General features: G+C 33.3%; 1 protein-coding gene across 1 annotated transcript in view; it reads right to left on the reverse strand.

The window, feature by feature from the left end:
• Positions 1–608: 608 nt before the first annotated feature.
• LOC138699997 (protein takeout-like) overlaps positions 609–22,360 on the reverse strand; it is a 37,047-nt gene continuing 15,295 nt past the window's right edge. Inside the window, exons 2-6 of the mRNA XM_069826264.1 lie at positions 17,462–17,554; positions 13,364–13,502; positions 10,769–10,902; positions 2,628–2,777; positions 609–1,039 (exon numbers count right to left, since the gene is read on the reverse strand). Of these exons, the coding sequence (XP_069682365.1) occupies positions 885–1,039; positions 2,628–2,777; positions 10,769–10,902; positions 13,364–13,502; positions 17,462–17,554 (671 nt within the window). The 3' untranslated portion in view covers positions 609–884. The remainder of the gene's footprint in view (positions 1,040–2,627; positions 2,778–10,768; positions 10,903–13,363; positions 13,503–17,461; positions 17,555–22,360) is intronic.

The raw sequence follows: 22,360 nt of genomic DNA on the forward strand, positions 1-22,360 counted from the left end.
CAACTTTCAACCAAATTTAATGTAAACATCAATTAAGTTTGTGTTATAACCTCCTAAGTCCTGAGACATTTGTTGTTTTATTTTTAAAGTTCAATATAATTCTACACTTCTAAAAAATGCTGAAACATTTCTGTAGATTACAGTTAGGACACAAATGCAGGTATATTACGCTATACTTCGGGTCTCTGCTCATACATCTTATATCATAATTGTTTTTCGCTCTTAAAATATGACATTTACTGTGTACTTCGAAAACATATCCTACGGTGCCTTGGCGTTGAGTTTCTGGTCGCTATTTTCATTTACAAATAGTTGAAACACGCATTGAAATGATTGTATCGATCTTCTTGTGCTTCCTGTAAGTTCCAAGAGATGTCAGGAGCTTGACAAGCACAGAAAATAAGTGATCGATAACAATTCCACGTAGTGAAAATTTTTTAATTAAATGCATGTATGAAGTATAGTATACTATACTCCAGGACCCAGGAGGATAACAGAAATTGAGCAATATAAAACTTTCTTAAATTAAAACTTTATAAAAGTGTTACAAATGTTAAAAAAGTAATACACCTTAACGAAAGACGGAGTCGAAACGGGACCATATGTCGTTAAGGTACATTACCTTTTTTGATCATTTTTAACACTTTCAAATGTTTTAATTTAAGAAATTTATATTGTTCTATATAAGTGTTAAAGTGAACAACGATGACAAAAGAAATTGAGCTCTGTAGAACTGGTCACTGTTCATCAAGCCATTAGTTACAACGAAAATCAAATTGTGACTTAATACTATTTCAAACTTCAAAATTACAAAGGTTGGACACCGGTGGACTAAAAGGGCGTGCATCTGGAGATTTCACTTACTCTACAAGAAATTCAAGGTTCTAGTGCTCAGGAAGCAGCTCTTCAAGAGTGAAATGTTGTGTTATCTTGTTTGCTATTTCCAATATTATATTTCCAACCGTTTTTTCAATAATCGGCTTCAAATATGCGATCAGTTCCTTGGGATTTTCGTTCAGAGCAGCGTTCGTTGCATCTCCTGAAATAAACAAAATCAATTTTATTACCACGTCACTAATAAAGTACTGAATAAATATGGTAATCCATGGTTTAAATCTCCTTCTTGTACCATATATCATCGGAGCTCAGTTCAATCATCTGAAGGATTCTCAAAGATCGAGGTTCGAATCCGGGAAGAGTGGGATTCATGGTGAAGAAGTGACTTCGAGGTAGGTTTGTTCCGAATAATTTGGTTTATTCTGTTGTTTTCATTTCACAATTGCTTCATTTCCTCTGAAATATTGACTGAAAATCTTTTCACACTCTTCTTGAATGGGATGTTAAACAGAAAATAAATTATAAGTTACCTACTACGTATTTAGACAGGTCCATCAACTGAGTAAAATTTGAAACATCTTGCAAATTTAGATATATATTATTTTAATGTACCGAAGTACATATGATATTTCCATGCAGAGGGAACCCAAGAGTTGGAACTTAAACTGAGACGATTCTGTCCGACACCGGGATGGGTATCCGGTGTGGCTTAGTGGATAAAGCATCAGCACGTAGAGCTGAAAACCCGGGTTCAAATCCCGGTGCCGGAGAGAATTTTTCTCCGTTCCATTACTCTTTCATTGAAAATTTAGGACAGTTTAGTCCTTCAGAAATCTTAAGACTTTATTTCATCTATCTGTCTGGCTATCTACCTATCTCTCTCGATACTTTCATATAGTACATACTTATTTATACAGAATGAACTGTAAGTAGGGGAGAGTCGGGTAATATCGGACAGTGCGTTTCTTTCATCTACCACCATATGGTAGTACCTGAATGACATGGTTACGTTTCTCTATGCGACATCACAGAAACGTAACCATATAAATCAGGTACTATCATCGTGTGGTAGATGAAAGAAACTCACTGTCTGATATTACCCGATGTCCGATACTATCCGACTCTCCCCTAATATCATTAATTTCAGGGAGTTATTTTTTAGATAATTCGAGCAAAAAAAAAGTTTAATTTAATTTTTCTCGTTTTTTCTTCCTTCCCGAGATAAAAATTATTTTATATGAAATATTTCATAGCGTGTTTCAGGAAAACCATTGATTTAATTTCCAATATGCTAAGGTAGTTTAAGAGAGCAGTTTATTATGATAATAAATGATTGAAAGAATTTTATCTTTGTCCTTTATTGAAAAATTTTATCTTTGTCCTTTATTGAAAAATTTTATCTTTGTCCTTTAAATATGCAGAAATTTGATCCGAGCAAATGTAACATTTTAAAATTCGTTTCAGAACGAAACCTTACATTTGTTGGAGTCAAATTTCTGCACATTTAATTGACAAAACTAAAATTCTTTCAATCATTTTCTATAATAATACACTGCTCTCTTAAATTGACTTAGCATATTGGGAATTAAATCAATGGCTCTCTCAAAACACGCTATAAAATGTTTCGTATTATATATTTTTTATCTCAAAAAGGAAGCAAAAATGAACAAAAATGGTATTAAACTTTTTTCGAAATATCTCAAAGGATAACCTCCTGAAATTAATGACATTTGTTACGGTTCACCATGTATATTAATTTATTACGTATTTGCAATGACAAAGTAGGTTACCTAGCAACTTGTCTCCGTTGAACAGGTTGTCGAGTTGCACGTGGTACCCTCCGATAGTGATGTCAATGTCCATGTTGTAAAAGTGTAGATAGTCACCAGCCTCTTTCTTCACGGTCCTCGCCCTCAACACTACATCTGCTTTACAGTTCGCTGAAAAAATGATATTTTTAAGTATTTCTTACCTGCTATTTATAAATGTCTTTATTCCGAGCACACACACATAAATACAGAATGTTTCATGATATTTTTGTGGGTTATTTTACGACGCTTCATCAACTGCTGTGGTTATCTAGCGCCTGAATGATTGGCCTAAGAAAGTGATAATGCCGGCGAAATGAGTCCGAGATCCAGCGCCGAAAGTTACCCAACATTTGCTGTTAATGGGTTGAGCAAATCCCGGAAAAAACCCTAACCGGATAAATTGTCTCAACCAGGATTCGAACCCGGGCCCGCTCGTTTCTCGGTCAGACCGGCTAACCGTTACTCCACAGCGGTGGGTAATTTACATATTAACATAGTCTAGTATACACGTATACTAAGTTTCATAATTCTATTGCTCTTAACATGTTAATATACATTCACTTTTCACTAGCCAATAGAAGTACCGGTAAATCATAATTCAGTAAAAATGTGAAATAATTAAAGGGCATAAATTGTGCTAAAAGTGAAAGAATCGCTAATTACTAGAACTGCACGCAAATGTAGAGGTTAATTTGAAGTAACTAGAATGCCGGTTGTTGATAAACGCCGTTACATAAATTCAAATCATCGGTCTCTTTACACCATCAAATTCTCACGACACTAAATGTGCCAGTCATTACACTTACATAAGGAAGAGTGGAAAGTCTCTGCTCGTATTTACCTACATTCAGGTGTCTTATTGTTATGAAGTTTCTATAGGAGTGCACAAAAAACATAGATGCCAGCACGTATAGGCTATGTAGAATGGTAAAAATACCAGATACCACACTTCACTCGCCAATTAATTTTAAAGTCATTCATTGTGCTTCCGGGTAAAAATGCAAAGATAAGGAAGTGAAAAGTTATCTCCTTTTCGTAGGACAGAGTGTGTACCAATTTTTTAATGAGCTACGGTCTTATACCACGCTAATCACACAACGAGTAGTTGCTGTTACTTTTCAATATCTGGTGTTAAGTATTTGAACAGCCATTTCCAGCAGCGAAAACCTCAATCAATTACTTATTAATCATTATCTTAACAATTGAAAACCCATACCAAAATATCACAAGGAAATATACAGTAGCCACTTTCAGACTGGCGAGGACATACGATTGTCTGATGAAACATTTTATTTTTACTAGCATTTTTAATATTAACCTGTCTATACCTTTAGAGAACCGTAAACACCGTTCGCTACCCCCTTCCACAACTGGAGTTCGATGATACTGGCGTAAAACACAAACAAATCACTTTACTAGGTACAGGAGGGAAGAAAAGTAGTTCATCCATTTACGTAAACTAGGAAATATCGCGATTTTGAGTTCGATAATTTTCATTAGGTTTTTGTTTAATCAAAATGCAGTACTGTATTAAGAATAAGTGTTTTTACTCACGAACTAAGTTATCCATGCGAACGTATTCGTTATGTAGTGTATATTATACTGTCTACAGCACATTAGCGTACAATATAGAGAATGAAGTTAAATTGAAAAATAATCATAATGTGGATATTTAAACACAGTTTTGAAAATGGTGGCCGTTCATTTCGATACAGGCTTAATTTCGTTTGTGCATATTATTGCACTATAGATTATTACATCTAATTCCAATCGCCAGTTTCGTCCTTCGTACTAGTAACTCATGTTGAAATAATTCTGTACCTACTCTATAAAAGAGTACCTTACGTACTGTAAATTCAATCTTCACTTCTGCCCGACCCGCACAGATAAAATTACTCAGACATGCTATCTACTGTCCGTCCAAGTGGTTATGCCGCAGGATCGTGGAAAAGGGGGAAATCACGTGACAGTTACAGTAATTACTTAACGTGGCCCTTTTATTTAAGTTATTTTAAACAGTTGTATAACATTACGTAAACGTCCAATTCCTAACAGCAATTAATGTTTTGAGAAAAGAGCTAAGACAGCCCTGCTTTTACAGAGGGGCGTGCAGAAGCAGGTGGGGGAAATCGGGATGCGACGTAGGCAAACGGACAGTACCTGTGCGAAAATATGATTCAATATTGAAAGCTCTTTCGTCACTGGAAAACGCGAACATATTTCTGGAACGTACTATACTCAATAACTCAGTGGTGTTTACTATATGTAGCCTTGATTCTGTCTGGAGAACAGTTGGAACTTCATTAGTAGAAGGGGTGGGTGTGAAGTACATTCAAAAACTTAGGTACAATAAAAATTGAAGTAAAAATAAAATGATGTCCCTGTACATATTATCAACTCTCCAAATTGCCTGTTCTGTCACGAAAAATAAAATGTATGTACAGAATGTTTAAAGAAGTGTCGCATATTTTTTATAAGAGGTAGCATAGGTCGAAATTAGAAAAAAAAGTTCCTATAAACATGTGTCCGGAATCAAAATATCTGTTGAGATATTGACCATGTTGTATTATTGTCATTCGTTTAAAAACACAAGCAATGGTGCATGTTTACAAAAGTAAACAGAGAATGTAGTAGTAAACAAAGGTCCAGAATACTACGGAGTCTATCATTTTACTTCTATTAGTAAGTACGTACAGTAGCCTATTCAGAGGTGTAGGCTGTCTTTCTGTTACTGCACGTCGGGGCACCACCTTATTTTCTACGCCTCGTGCAACAATACCTAAATCGGAGATTTAATGGACGATGGATTGGTCGAGGAGGTCCAGGAGCATAGTCTCCCCGATCAGTGTTGAATTGAAATCACAACGCAACACAATCGAATTATGTATTGATTATAAATATTAACACCGGTGTTACAAATTAATTATTAATTACATTCAAATGTCACGAGCTTAGTTACTTTCTTTTCATCATATTTCTTCTACTGCAAACCAAAATTACTGCTTGCAACACAAGAGTTAGAAAATAACTGTCAGTTATTTTTGTCAGTACTCGAAATTCGAAACAAAGTTGATAAAAGAAAATTGAACCTGACATCTAGAAATCTCTATAATCCAATAGCATATGTAGTAATAGAGAGAAAATGGTTGGTTGCACCCTTAGGGTATTAAGTAAGCTGATCCCAGCTATAAAAGGGAAAAATCCAATACCGCACCGGTAATCGAAATTGTGACTATTCAATATAGCAAAACATTAAATAGATGTAACATCTTACAAGGATTCAAGTGTGTCTCCATCTATGCATAACCCCTGGTGAAATTCTGAACCTATTCTATTGGTGAATGTAATGAGTTGCGCCCACTGAGAATTGGAGCCTTGCGTGACAAATGTTACAGCTGCTACTTGTAGTGTTATTGACCTTTTACGTTGTTATAGTAAAAGTTGTCGTTGTTTATTCATTCAACTCTTCAAGCTCCGGGGCTGTTTATGAACTGTAAAGACTTAACAAGGTCGTGCACTACCCTGAGGCAAAACATGACGAATCACAATGAAAGTGAGATAATTTCGCCTGCCCAAAATATAAAGATGAAGTAAATATTTGTTTGAACTACACTGTGTTTATTCCGACTGCTCGTCCTCTGCTTAGCCCGGATCTGCTACAGTCTGACTTATTGTATGTGTCCTCATATCTTACATTTATTTCCTACTCGTCAACCATGTGTCCAATTTTCAAAGGGTCTGGTGCAGATAAGTTGTTCGAATGTTACGCATAATAAGCCTTACAAGTGGCAAGGAAAGATATATTTTATATTTATATTTTCCATTAAAATTCTCTTTAATGTTGTTATATTTTATATTTATATTTTGCGTTAATAGTATATTTAATGTTGTTATATTTTGGATTTATATTTTGCATTAATATTATGTTTAATGTTGTTATATTTTATATTTATATTTTTCATTAATATTATGTTTAATGTTGTTATATTTTATATTTACATTTTCCATTAATATTATGATTAATGTTGTTATATTTTATATTTATATTTTCCATTAATATTATGTTCAATGTTGTTATATTTCAGATTTATATTTTCCATTAATATTATGTTTAATGTTGTTATATTTTATATTTATATTTTCCATTAATATTATGTTTAATGTTGTTATATTTTATACTTATATTTTCCATTAATATTATGTTCAATGTTGTTATATTTCAGATTTATATTTTCCATTAATATTATGTTTAATATTGTTATATTTTAGATTTATATTTTCCATTAATATTATGTTTAATGTTGTTATATATTATACTTATATTTTTCATTAATATTATGTTCAATGTTGTTATATTTCAGATTTATATTTTTCATTAATATTATGTTTAATGTTGTTATATTTCAGATTTATATTTTCCATTAATATTATGTTTAATGTTGTTATATTTTATATTTATATTTTCCATTAATATTATGTTTAATGTTGTTATAGAGTACACCTAATTGTGTTTACGTGAATACCTAATGCATAATCTATTGAAGAAATGTTCATGATTCTTGTTATTAAGGGAAGACTCCACTGAAAATCATTAAAATTTTCCAAAAAAAATTTATTGACTGTTTCATTTCTTTAGAATGTATTACATTTTCACACCAAGAATAGAGTCAGTTCATTTCTGATTACAAACATGTTTCTTTTTTTTTAATTAAAGCTGTAAGGGAGCGTAACATTTAAATAGCTGTCAAAATTATTCTTTATCAAAGAATTCTTTTTTACAAATTTCTGGTTAGAAATATAAAAATTTTTGTTCTGAAGTTGGCTCCCGGAAGTTACTAGATGAATGTAGCGGAGGTGAATTTTTGTAGGTAGGGCTATGTGTTATATAAATATTAATTTTACTTACAAATTCATTTGTCAGTAAGTTTATTTTTCTTGATTCAATACCAATTTTTGTACGAGAAATATTCATCTACCTGGATGAAATTTTTACTGCAAGTATTTATGAGGTAGCTGCATATTTCTATGCATTTATTGTGTAAGAAATGCTTCTAGTTTATTTTATTAATGTTTTTATGAATTATAAAAAATATTGTTTTCAAAATTTAAAAAATCCAAAGTGAACAAGTGAGATATTTCATAAAATGAATACACAGAAATGTTTATCAATATTTTGTTAATGTGACGAAACAAAAATCAAACTTAAAAATTTGAAATCTTGTACTAAATTATTGGGTTTGAAAATATTTCTAAAAAGAATAGAAAAAATAAAAAATAGAAAGCCAAAAACATTTGGGAGTTTAAAATTTGGATTTTGTTAGTCCTTCACATAGTAAACATCTTCTCAAAATTTGGTTTAAAAAACTGATTAGGAAAAAATGTTAGCATTCTTAGTGGAGTGTCTCCTTAAGTTTATCGAGCAAAAGAAAATTTTTACATATTTAATGTCCAGCAGTGGGCCTAATGTATGTCTATTATGTAGACCTACTTCATTTATATGTGATATTAAATGGTAAGAATCAAAGTTCCAATATGTATCAATTTTTTCCTTCGCTGATTAAAATACCAATGAATAGCTACAAGTTTAAAGTTTTGGACAACCCTTACACTGAATAGTAGTTGGGATATGAGTGGAGGTCGATGGTTCGTTCAGCTTGAGTGGACGTACTGCTGCTCGAGTCTGCGCGAGGTGCAATATCCCTTACGTTAGAGAATGAACTATACACCTCACTTGAGGTTATGTGTCAGAGGAAAACAATTGTTTATATATGCATCTGAAGTCTGACTAGTGTAATAAGTAGCTAGTCCGCGATGTAGACTATGCAATGGAGGGGGAAAATAACTGGCCATCCCACCCCATTATCTTCTGGTCTAGTTTCCTCATAAGTGGTGCTTTCTTGGTGTCATTTATGAGGTTCAGACCTGTCTTAGGAGAGATGACTAAACAAAAAAAAATCACTGACTATAAAAGATATCTGAAATTGTTTAGTGATTCGATTTCGTATCAGTCCACTTTTTATTATGACTTGTGTCTGATGCTGATATGTGCGAATATTCCGTTTCATAAACTTGAGAATACCCTATTTAATAACTTCATTGCAAAATATACGTATAGAAAATTTCAGACTCCAAAATTATTTACATATTTTTTTTTTTAATTCAGTTCACTGTGCAGTGATGAAGCGTTCCCCACATAACTAAAAAACTATCCAACACTCTGTGAAATTTTTTGTGTGTATTTATGCATGCCATACCTACAATAAGATGCAAGATCACTTCTATACCTTTGATAGATTGTCTGATAAAAAATAAAATATGTAGCTGAAAGATCATGATATTGTAAACATCAGTTTCTGCAATAAAACAAAAGAGAAAGAATATGATAAAGCTAACAAGTTTATGAGTTATGAGTGTTTTTTTTTTTAGATCTTAAAAATATTTTTCCATATAGCAGAAGGATAGTATTTTACACATGACAATTTTAAGTATTGTACAAGATACAGTAATAGAGGAAAAAAATGTTGAATATTTCCAAACATTTTACTGTTGTAAGCTGTACCTAACCCCTTAAGAAATAACTTTAAATTCTATACATCAGCTGTTTATAACAATAAAGGAGTTAAACTAAAACTGAAGAGTGTTCTACAAAATAATCCTGCATATTCAAAATTCTGCGATGTGCAATATGAATTAAATAGTGAACAGGCACAATATAATATACAACATAATAATAAATATAAATTATTTCAAAATGTCGTACCAATAACCATGCAATTTCGAAAGAACATTTCCATATTTCAGTGACAATCACAACAGGTTGATATTTGAAAATTTACGAATGTACACAGTTCTACATTGCAACAAAATTAGTGACACTTAAAGTACATCATTACTCTTTATTTAAAATATATCACCTTCCTCTACAAATAAAAAAATGAAGTAAGTCGCTTTCCTAAATGTGTGTTATAGTATATTTGTTTTTGTTACCTGATTATACTGAGCAATGTTTTGATTCAACCATAGCAGTGCTCTGTACAAGATCACGCTAAATTGATGTTCAGTGTCCCAACTTCCATCCCTACACATAACTAATACTAGAATGCGAATCAAACTTCATAAATAGCGTACATGACAGATTTAGGGCGATCTACATTTTTACACTAATTAAACTGAAACTTTTACAACATATTTCTCATAATGTGGATATGTAATACAGAAATTTGCACTTTGATATTCCAATTAGTTTACTTATAATTAATTGTCCTTTTTCGTTTTTTTAATACTGAATTAAAATTGTCCCAATTTTCAAAGTTTACGTAATTTTCCTTCAAATTTCTATATATAAATTATTCCTAATAGAAGTATGTAAAATACGACACGTGCTTCCATATTTTTTCAATTTCTTTAGAAAAAATACATTTACTCTTTTAGTTATTCATTTTTCAATTTCTTTAAACTAATCACATTCTCACCACATGGTGATTTGAACACTTTCCATAGCAAACCAAAACACATGTGTCAGTTCACTTCATGTGATTTTGTTGACTTCTATGCAAAATTTCACTGCGATTGGAAAAAAACTGCATTCATTAGAGCATTCTGAATGTTACAAAATGTTGAAAATTGGAAAATCGAGAAAGCAAGTATCAAAGTATGTATATGATTTATTATATTATCGATATCCTTCCTTTCTCCCTATATGTGTCTACCACACACATTGTTCTCCTACATAACAGCGCAAAATATGAATTGAATGAAAAGTAAAATTAGTTGGAATGAAGAACAAAATCTCCCAGAATGACAGCTGAGTGCCAGTTTAATAGTCTGCAGCTTCACGCACACGCTGGTTCCATAAAATTCGTCCTGAATGGCTTTAAATTGTCATAGGACTAAAATAAGCATAGTTTTAAAAAACTGAAACATTATTTTATGTTTTAGGGTTAAAAACAAAATTTCGATTTTTTTTTTTTTTTTTTTTTTTTTTTTTTTTTTTTTTTTTTTTTTTTTTTCACCGATGAGCCAAAAGCAGTAAAGGAAGAGCTCTACTTTATACACGAATAGACCTAAATTATACCCTTAAAGCCAAAGAACAAGAAGGAACAAGAGTGTGCTGTACTTACTTGCATTGGCTTTCACGGGACCCTTCCCCTTAAGGGGCAGGACCAGCAATCTGCCGCTCACTTCGTACTCGCCGTCAAAAGTGAGGAAAGGAAGATCTACTGCAATGTCTACTTGGTAGTTACTCAAGTCGACACTGTAAATGAAAGCATTATTAACATTGATTAGTACCTACCCTTCAGTTTCTTTCCACGTTCATCAACTTTAATACATGTCTTACAGTATCGTATGTCAAAATTTGGTTAATAAAACATGTTACTATTTAAAATTACATTCATACACTCAAGAGTTATGAGTATATGAGGCTTCTGAATTCCTAGCAGTGACTCTGGGTCATTCCAACTGACACAGCTGTGAAATATGTGATCGGATAAAGAAATAATTCATGGGACACACCAATTTAAGAATTATATAATTTATGTGGTAGCATAAACAGAACTATGAAGAGAAAACAAGAAAAGAAACTTCGATTATTCTGATTGTTGGCCTAATTTTCTTAAAATTTAGTGGGAAACCGCTCTTGCTCATAGCCTATGTCATCGAGTTTTATTTTCTTTTGCTTCATTTATTTATTCATTTATTTATTTATTTATTTACTTACTTATTTTTCTTTCTTTATTTCCTTTTTAATTCATTTTTCTTTCTTTATTACATTGGTTTCAAATTCTTATTTCTTTTTTTCTCTCTTTATTTCTTTCTTTATTTGTCTATTAATTTACGTATTTATTTATATACTTTTATTTATTTATTTATTTATTTATTTATTTATTTATTTATTTATTTATTTATTTATTTATTTATTTATTTATTTATTTATTTATTTAATCTTTCATTCATTCATTTACCCATTTACTTATTCATTTGTTCATTTATTGATTTATTTCAAAACGTGAACATACACAGAATAAACCAATTACAATGTACACGCATACAACAATATTAATTACTTAATATAAAAAAATTACAAAATGTTTATAAATTTATAAATGATTATAGATTTATAAATATAGCAATAAGTTATTCAATAAATGTGCTGTAAAATGAAAATGTGCCTACATCAAATAGACAATTAAAAGAGACAAAACGAATCTAACAATTTAAATATATTAAAACAGTGGAGTCCCTTGGTTGTTCATAAATGGGGGTAAAAACTATTAGCCAAACAAATGTAATTTAATACATTTGTATGTACTGTGTACTACGTTATTGGTCTTATGTGCCCGCCCCTACCGTGGCGATGCAATCACTGCTGAGCAATGAATTCACTGACTCGTAGACAGAGGACGTGGTGTAATCAACCGGGTGAGTACAAACACTATTTACTGTTTTAATATACGTATTACTGAGGATGATTTACTTGTCTTTAAGCGTTGGAGGGACCACACAGCAGATTTCCTATACGTTTCAACTTAATTTTTTGTCTGGGTAAATATATTATGAAAGGGAATAAGTCTAAATGACAAACATATTTTTGTCGTTAATGTTAAAACAATTATTTTATTTTAGAGGAGTTACCACTGTAATCATTTACTCTTATATTTCTATGTGTTATTAAAAAACCTCTTATATTTGTATGTGTATATATTTAGATGCTAAAATAATTCTTATTTAAGTTTGTAACTTCATGTATAAGTGAAAATTAATTTCTTTCTTTCTTATTTACCATATCTTTTGATGTAAACGTCGAGCATGAGTGAAGCGATCGTCTTATCAGTAACGTATTGAGTGTTGTTCATGTAGTGGGAGGAGTCAACAAGCTTTCCAAATTATAAGTTTCCATAACAGAAGACTCTACTGTATATAGATATAAAGAAATAGAGGTAGAAAAATCAAAGCCAAAATATCAATTTTGATACCAAAGTTAATCTTAATATGTAATAATCATAATACTTGGAACTTAAACTGAGACGATTCTGTCCGACACCGGGATGGGTATCCGGTGTGGCTTAGTGGATAAAGCATCAGCACGTAGAGCTGAAAACCCGGGTTCAAATCCCGGTGCCGGAGAGAATGTTTCTCTGTTCCATTACTCTTTCATCGTATGATGACGCAGAATATCTGCATGGAAATATCATATGTACTTCGGTACATTAAAATAATATATATGATGATTTAAGACGGCGCTTATTCCGTCGGATCCCGGCCAACTAGTCACTCATAACGAGTGCACCTCAGCACATATGTGGACTTCAGTCCTACGTTCACAGACATCTATGACGTAGTGCAGAGGGCGGCCACTAGAGGGAACCCAAGAGTTGGAACTTAAACTGAGACGATTCTGTCCGACATCAGGATGGGTATCCGGTGTGGCTTAGTGGATAAAGCATCAGCACGTAGAGCTGAAAACCCGGGTTCAAATCCCGATGCCGGAGAGAATTTTTCTCTGTTCCATTACTCTTTCATCGTATAATACTCCACTCTTACTGTTACTATTACTGTACTGTTACGTATTATACTATACTATACTATACTATACTATACTATACTATACTATACTATACTATACTATACTATACTATACCATACTATACCATACTATACTATACTATACTATACTATACTATACTATATTGTATTACGTTATTGCTGTAACTCACTTCAGCTTTTTGATGACGAAACTGCCAGGTCCGCTGATGTCTATGTTTTTGCCTACGGCCCGAATGCCGGCCCCCCGAGCTACCAAGACCTCTGGCAAAGTGAGTGGCTCCATGGATGGTACTTCCAGCTCCGGAATGCCTGCCAAAAACAAAAACAACTTGTCAGCAGTCTGCTGCTATAATGTTTTTCAAAGCTTTTTAGAGTATCTATTTTGGGGATATTTCTGTATTCTGTTTGTGTTATGGTCCACATTCACAATCCTTTCACCAGTCTCTAAGGCAAGCATCTGAAGTCTAAATAATTGAGCAAGTTATACCCTTGTTTGTTAGACTTAACGACAAAAATTAAGGCTTAATTGTACTTACTTTTATATTAACTGAAAATGAATCAATGAAGAAAACGCCCATTGAATATGAAGTCAAAGACATGCATACTCATCTACACTTATTTGTTTCACAGCGATCTACTGTAGGTTCTTTGTCATGTTGTGAATGTTATAAATGTTTACAGTTAATTTCCCTGGCATTATTTAAAAGACATTCAGAAATTAATGGGAAAACTGAGAGGTAGAACTTAAACAGAGGGATTCGATCCGGCATCGGAGCTGGAATCCGGTGTGGCTTAATGGATAAACTGTCAGCACCCAGAGCTGAAAATCCGGGTTCGAGTCCAGGTGCCGGAGAGAATTTTTCTCTGTTCTATCCATCCTTCATCATATTCAGAAATTAAACTATTGTCAATGCTCAAAAAATGAAGAGATACTCTCTCATTTTTCGGAACGTACTCTATATACAAGATATTCTCCATAAAATCGAAAACTAAGATATTTATTTCGCTTATAAATTTTAAAGTTTAGTCAGATTATGAGAGCGATATTGCTATTCAGACTGATTCTGAAACATTTGACTGCTTCAGCAGAAATTTAATCAAGAGAAATGTATAGGTAATGTTTTTAGTTGGTGGAAGAAAGATGTAAAACCTTATAATTAAAATCGCCTTTACTTACTTACAAATGGCTTTTAGAGAACCCGGAGGTTCATTGCCGCCCTCACATAAGCCCGCCATCAGTCCCTATCCTGAGAAAAATTAATCCAGTCCCTACTATCACATCCCACCTTCCTCAAATCCATTTTAATATTATCCTCCCATCTACGTCTCGGCCTCTCCAAAAATATTTTTCCTTCAGATCTTCTAACTAACACACTATACGCATTTCCGGATTCTCCCATAAGTGCTACATGCCCTCCATTTCAAACGTCTGAATTTAATGTTCCTAATTATGTTAGGTGAAGAATACAATGCATGCAGTTCTGCTTTGTGTAACTTTCTCCATTCTCTTATAACTTCTCCCTCTTAGCCCCAAATAATTTCTTAAGCACCTTTCCTCGAACACCTTTAACCTCTGTTCCTCTCTCAAAAGCGAAAATCCAAGTTTCAAAACCATACAGAACAACTGGTAATATATCCGTTCTATAAATTCTAACTTTCAATTTTTTTAAAGCAGACTGCATGACAAAAGCTTCTCAACCGAATAATCTTATTTATTCTGCGTTTAATTTCTTCTCGAGTGTCATTTATATTTGAAGAGTCCACTGCAAGAATGATGGATATCACTTTCTTGTCGAAAATGAACCAAGACTGTCAATGCATAGCTTAAGACATATATAATGTGCATAGAGACTTATATGGCATTAACACTGATAGTCATCGTCCAGTAATGATCGGAAAATCTCAGTTAAGCTTTGAGCGATAAGCATTTCAAACTTTCAATTGCTTCTCCTGCAAAATGTATTCCAAATGACATCCATCATTTTTGCAGTGGACTCTTCATTTGTTACTGCTGCTTCAAGGTATTTAATTTTTTTCCGTTTCGCACTAGGCCTATGTTCTGGTCACGAGACATAATCATATACTTTATCTTTTCTGGATTTAATTCCAAACCTATCTCCATATTTGCTTCAAGTAAAATGCCGGTGTTTTCACTAATAGTTTGTTAAAATCGTCTTTATCTTCTGAGAAATTAATAAAGAGGTGGAATACATAACTATGTTTATTGAAGCTGAAGGGTATCATTCCCGAATAAATTTACAACAGAGACGTTTTATAGACAGTCTCCTGAATTTTAATATGTAGAGGTTGCGAACAAAACTGATCATTTCCAAAATAGTTTTTTTCAGGATATATATAAAAAAAACTGTATCGAGCCTTCACTTTATCCCAAAGTGAACGACAATTTTATGTGTCGTGCATCTTACGTCCGTTGTTCTAATGGTTCCAATAGTCATCATTTTAGTGTTTTTCTGTGCATTTTATAGACAAAAATATTTTGAAATGTCCGATTTCCTTTGTAAATATGAGGGAAACGTTCACTTTTGTTCGAAAAAAGTTATTTGACATTTATAATAGAAAAATATACATGTCATTTACATCAACTGTATCACGGAAAAACGAATATAACATTACAATCTTCTAGCAATAGGATTCCAGGACACATAGGACCTACATTACCAAATATGTACAGTAATGGCAAAAAAAAAAAAACCGGACCGACCCTTGTAGCTGATTTCAGAGCCTTGTTCACTCCAGAGCACGATAGACTGGTAACTAAGACTTTCGTGGTTCGAATCCTGCCTGGAAAGGAAACTTTTTTTTTTGTTCCTTATTCAAATTTATTCCCAATACTTTCCGATTGCAGCGATATTTTACTACTTAATTAACTTATTATTCCCAGAACATGAATTTTACCAGCAATCGAAAAGTATTGGAATAAATTTGAATAAGGAAAAAAAAAAAAGTTTCCTTCCTAGGCAAGATTCGAACCATGAAAGTCTTAGCTACCAGTCTATCGTGCTCTGGAGTGAACAAAGCTCTGAAATCAGCTACAAGGGTCAGTCCAGTTTTTTTCCACTACTCTACATGTATATATTATTTTAATTGAATTTTGACAGTTTAACGGGAAAATATGTTCCCCAGACTTCTGTTGTGAGAATATGGAGGCCTGGCCGGTGCTTACTACATAACAACCCGTACTATAACACACTTTTATAACAATTTAAATTAAAAAACCTTTAGCTCAACTATGTGAATGTACATTGCATGAAAATAGTAATACGAACTAAATAGCTTAGTTCCCTAGATATACTTCACTTTCATTCTACTGTATTATGGAAAAATGAATATATTATAATATTTTTACAATAATGTCTGTTAGCAATAAGATATATCATCACACTTGCACATAGAAGTGGAAATGATCGATTTTGAATGTATTGGTAATTGCAATACATACAGTAGGCCTATGTTGGAAATGTCCGTATTTGACACAAAAAAAGAACAATGAAAATATTGGCATTAGTAGAGATATGTAATTATCCGGTATTGAATAAAAATACTGATTTTTACCATACTGTTTCTCATGGGAATGACCGAGTTAGTATAAAAACAGTAACATAATCGGAAATATGTCTCTCTAAACATACCGAAATCGTAAAAAAAATTCGTATTTTGTTTTCGGGGAAAATGACCGGTTTTGTTTGCAACCTCCATATAGGCCTATGTACAAAATTCGGACAATAGTTTGAGAAAAATCGATGTACTAAAGACAGAAAGACGGACGGAGGGACAGACGAACTGTATGTTCAAATCCAGGGATGCTGAAAACTGAAATTTCGGTGAAAATATCGAAATGGATTTTTTCACCATCACAATGCTTTTATAGGCTACTTCAATATAAGCCAAATTAAAGTGAAAATACTGAGTCTTACTATGAACATAATTTAGCAACAGAAAATCTAAAAATATGATGGAAACTGTCTGACAAGGCCCAACACTTTGATGATGACGATGATGATGATGATGATGATGATGATGATGATGATGATGATGAGGACGACGACGACGACGACACATCTCTCTTGTATTATGAATACGTGACTAAGAAGAAATTTAATAAATAGCAGACACAAAGCAAGATTCCTTACGGATTCAAAACGCACAATGCAGACAGTAATGTTTTTATTTGTGAGACGGCACTTCTGCAGTCCTCTCGGTTGGAGCACCATCAACTTCCACTCCTTAAGATCATTACGCATTCTCACCTTTCAGCAGGTACGGCCTCAGAGTTTCAATGGAATTTATGATGCAGTCATTTAGCTTGGGGTCATTCCTCTTGCAGACTTTGATGTAGCTTGCTGCAAAAGAAGAAAGACAAACGTGTTATTACTCTCTCTTCCTCTTTCATACCTCTATCAGGACTTCAAATGCAAAAATGAAAAAATGATTTGGGCTAATTGTAGGAGACGAACAGTGCATGAGAAAGTGAGTAATATACTTGCTTGACAGTGAAAATAAAATGACGGGTCACTCATTAAAATCCGTTCAGCCGTTTTCCCGTAATTTCCATTACCAGTTCAAATTAAGTACATAGATTTTCTTCTGAAATATTTCCCAGTCATGAACATTTATTTTCTGCCCATTGAAAACGGGTCTGTGCTTGAATTTGCAGCATGATTTTAAAGTGTTCATCGTTGATACGAAATACTTTTATCATTTATTTCAAATATGATGAAACGTTAAAACTTGTTAAACTAAATACTTTTTATTATGTACTGTGTTAATTATTATTGAAACTTAAGAAGGTACTAAACCTTTTTGATTAGTTTCGACGTAATGTTAGCCATTTTCAAACAGATCACGTCGAAATTTGTCACAAAAGTACAATACCTTCTTTTATCTCGATAGTTAACACAGTACATAAGTAAAATGTTATCAACTGTAATCTCATTAGAGGTTTTGATTATCTAAAAAAAATCAAAACTAAAGTGGGATTTAATTAACTATTACGCGATTACAAGAAAGTATATAAAGATTAGTATAAAATAAAATACTCTAATACAATAAAATATTAATTGACTTACTAAAATTATATTTCACTAATGCTAACTTCACCCAAACGTTTGAACGGACCCGCCATTTTCAATTGACTGTCTATGCGGTAAACAAATTACGATCGCAAAGCATGTTTTATAGTAACGTAAATAATTTGCAGTTTCAAATGTTGGCAAACAAAGAAACAAGTGGTAAGGAGATGATAAAAACGGAAGAAAGTATATAAAAATTAGAAGAAATAAAGTACTCTAATATAATAAGATAGATATTAATTCGCTTACTAAAATTTTATTTCACTAATGTTACCTTCACCAAAACGTTTGAACGGAGCAACCATTTTCAGTCACTATCTATGCGGGAAACAAATGACGATCGCAAGGCGTGTTTTATAATACCGTAAAGAGTTTGCAGTTTGAAATTTGGCAAACAAAGAAACAAATGCTAGAAAAGTGATAAAAACAAACAAATGCTAGAGAAGCGATAAAAATTGAACAAATGCAAAGGAAGTCATAAAATTGTGCGATAAGCAGCCATGATTGGTTTAAAGACGTAATTTCGTACCATTTTATTGTTCAAAAGTAGTATGACGTAGTGAAAGTGTAATAGTCGGTTTAACAAGTTTTAAAATTTCATCTTAATTAGGGCCTATGTAAAATTCTCACTGAAGAAACGTTAAATTATGTAAATAAACTACCACAGTACTTTACTGTATTAATATTAAACTACTCTATTAAAGCAAAAATATATAGTTTAATATTAACGCAGTGAAGTACCGGTAGTTGTTTACATGTTGCCAATTCAGCGGCTTTCCCCCTAGATCTAGCGTTTTTCAGTGTTAGTTTAGCGGGTAAGATTTATGAAGTTTCTATTGCTCATATAGGGATTTAGCGGTCTTTTTTAACACCCACAGCGGTAAAATAATCTTAGTTTACATTGACAATATAGCAATTTAGCAGTTTCTGCTCTGTACCTTAGCGGATTTCTAAGAATCGAGTTGTCAATGCTGGTTGCTTATTTAGATAACATTTCTTCAGTGATATGCAAGTGTTAAAAGAGTGTAATCAAGAATTAAGAATGTAAACTTTTGTTTCTGGGTTGAGTTTAATTTCTAAACATTCTTTGTTTTCGACATTCAATGCAGGCACTTATTGAAAAAAAGCAAAGCGATGAATAGTTCCTAACGTATAGACAATAACTTTTTAACGAAATGCACACTCTTAAAATAATATTTCCATATATATTTTTTTACACTAGCATATCTTCAGTAATATATTCATAATAATTATATTCATTATAATTCATATATGTTTATATTAATTTTCTGTCAACAAATTTATGTAAACATTTAATATTGTAAAATTCATGTAGGAGAGTATACTGAGTCCTTCTGGGCTACCTCCAATGGGAGGCAGTTAACAATTTAAAATTTAAATTTTTACTCTATAATATAATACTAATGAGTAATAATAAGCTTAATGATATAAGCCGAAGCTATTCAATGGAAAGACTACATCAAATAACGTACAGCGATTGATTTAGGTTATGTAAGAAAGTTGGTTTTGGTCCCCATGTGATACAGGGACAACATTGCACCGTAAGGAAGGAATAAATATAAGAAAAACCGGTTGGTCCGTACTGTTTCATACTCGCACCGTATTTTTCCATCTCTCCACACAAGCGGCGCGCATAACATTTTCTCTATGCAAGCATTATCGTCATATCAATTGCAATTGTGTAATTCCTTACGTTCCTCTTCTTTCCTTCTACAGACATTGTTCAAGGCTGGTTAGATGATAATACAATCGCAATGAGGCGATGAACATAGCGGGAAACAAATGTATTCAGAGAAAACTTACCCTCGACCTCTTTGTCTATCTCTGATTAGGCGCATCTGAATGAATTAAAATAAATGTTGGTCGTATTTGGTAACAAGCCGTCAGTTTACAAATTCCACAATCCACATAAAGCTCTCCACAAGTCTCTTTCTTAGTTCTTCTCCAGAGGTCCACACAAGATAGACCTACTCCTTTTTCTATCAAAAGCTTCCTTTGTCATTGCTATATTTCTTTTAACTTCTTGGCACCAGATCTTGTTGCTACTTAAAATACACCCCAAGTATTTGAAGCTATCCACTTCTTCACCACCTCATTTCGAATTCGCAAGTTTACCTTCTCTATTTTTCTTCCGATAACCATAGCCTTCGTCTTGTTTGCATTTATCTTAATTTCATACTGCCCACAGTCGCAGTTTAGCTCCAGTAGCATATCTCTTAGTATCGTCTCCTCTTCTTCTAACAACGCCATATCATCAGCAAATCTTGTTACTGTTGCTTAGTCAACTGTTCGAGGAGAGGTCTGAATCTCACAAGTGATGCCAACAAGGTACCACTTATGAAGCAACTAGGCCTGGAGATAATGGACCAGTTCCTTTTCTCCTCAGTAAATCTTAATGCACTTTATTTTCCTTCCCCTTTTACTATCACTCTAGATGTGTAGGAGAACAAGACAATGACTTACACATAATTTTCCTGGTAGCCCAGTTCAAATATAAAAAACAAAATTAAAGTTAGTGGATAAGTTTAATACAACTGGTTTCGTGACTAACCCGAAAAGAAAACGAAGAGTCCAGGAAATTTACGTCTAAATGCGTGTCTTGTTCTGCCACACAATTTTCTGAATTTCATGTAATGCACTTCTTCAATATGAATATAGATACAGCGACGCAAAGAATATCTTATCATTCAACAACACTACTAGACTCTCTAATGAAATCTCAGTCATGACTCTACAATAAAACTGTCCACTCCGCTGAAATCTCACTCACAATTGACTCCACGAGTCTCGGGTCGCCGAACGGCCAAGCAATGTTTGGGGACATTTAAAGTGTCCAGTCTGTAGCAAGCCCCAAAATATCCTTCTGGCAGTTGGCGCAACAAACTGGATTTAAAATAACGCCGTGCCTTTGTGTACTTCGGTCTCTAAACTTCAAAGCATTCCGCATTTCTACTGTTCATGAACAACTCCTAGCTGATGCAAAAAGCACGTAAATTATTGCCAGTGATTTCTTAAAAGAATGTGGATTTTAAACGTCATCCGACGCTGTGTTTTCTGATTGGTGAAACATGGATTCACAAGGTTACATAAACTCCAAAATTATCGAAACAGGTTTGTTTGTGATGGTGAGGCGGTCAATAATTATGAGCAAGCTTAGGATCCAAGACAACTTAAGAATTAGATGAAGTTACAGTGCAGTGGAGTACAGATGGAGTTAGGTGATGCGGTGAGTTTTGTTTACCTGTGCGTTAGTGTACAATATGGTTCGTGATCAGAGATACAGTATTTTTTCGCCTCTTCCTACGAAACAAACTCAGGCAATCAAGAGTGCATTTCCAATTCAGTTTTTTCGAACTAGTTGCAAGTATGTACAGTACATGGTTGTTCACTGTCAAGTTAACGCCTTCAACGTCGCCGAGAGATTGTGTATTATGATGAATACGATGATGTCCACACCTGTGGAGTAACGGCACAGTCTAGTTTATACAGTCATGAAGCTCAATATGTAGTAAATATGCATCCATAGATAGTTGGTAACCACTAGGATCGCTACTATCGCCTCATTACAGACAATGCGAAATAGTACCTGCACAGTTATTGTTCCTGGTACCCTCATAAACTCAAGCTTCTTGACTGTATATACTAGACTGTGATAACGGTCAGCACGTCTGGCCGCGAAACAATGTGGCCCGGGTTCGAATCCCGGTTGGGGCAAGTTACCTGGTTAAGGTTTTTTCCGGGGTTTTCCCTCAACCCACTACGAACAAATGCTGGGTAACTTTCGGTGCTGGACCCCGGACTCATTTCACCTGCATTATCACTTTCATTTCATTCAGATGCTAAATAACCTGAGATGTTGATACAGCGTCGTAAAATAAACCGATAAAATAAATAAAAAATACGATGATGTCTTATGCTAGTTATGAATATTCTCATCATATTTTAGTGGGGGTGATAGTCTAAGAGCAAAAAAGTACGATGTACTGTATATACAAACAGTTTACATTTCTTGTCTAAAAGGTGCGTCTGATAGAAGTGTCCATTGTTGCTACGCAA

Source organism: Periplaneta americana, chromosome 5 (assembly GCF_040183065.1).
Source record: "Periplaneta americana isolate PAMFEO1 chromosome 5, P.americana_PAMFEO1_priV1, whole genome shotgun sequence".
NCBI lineage: Eukaryota > Metazoa > Arthropoda > Insecta > Blattodea > Blattidae > Periplaneta > Periplaneta americana.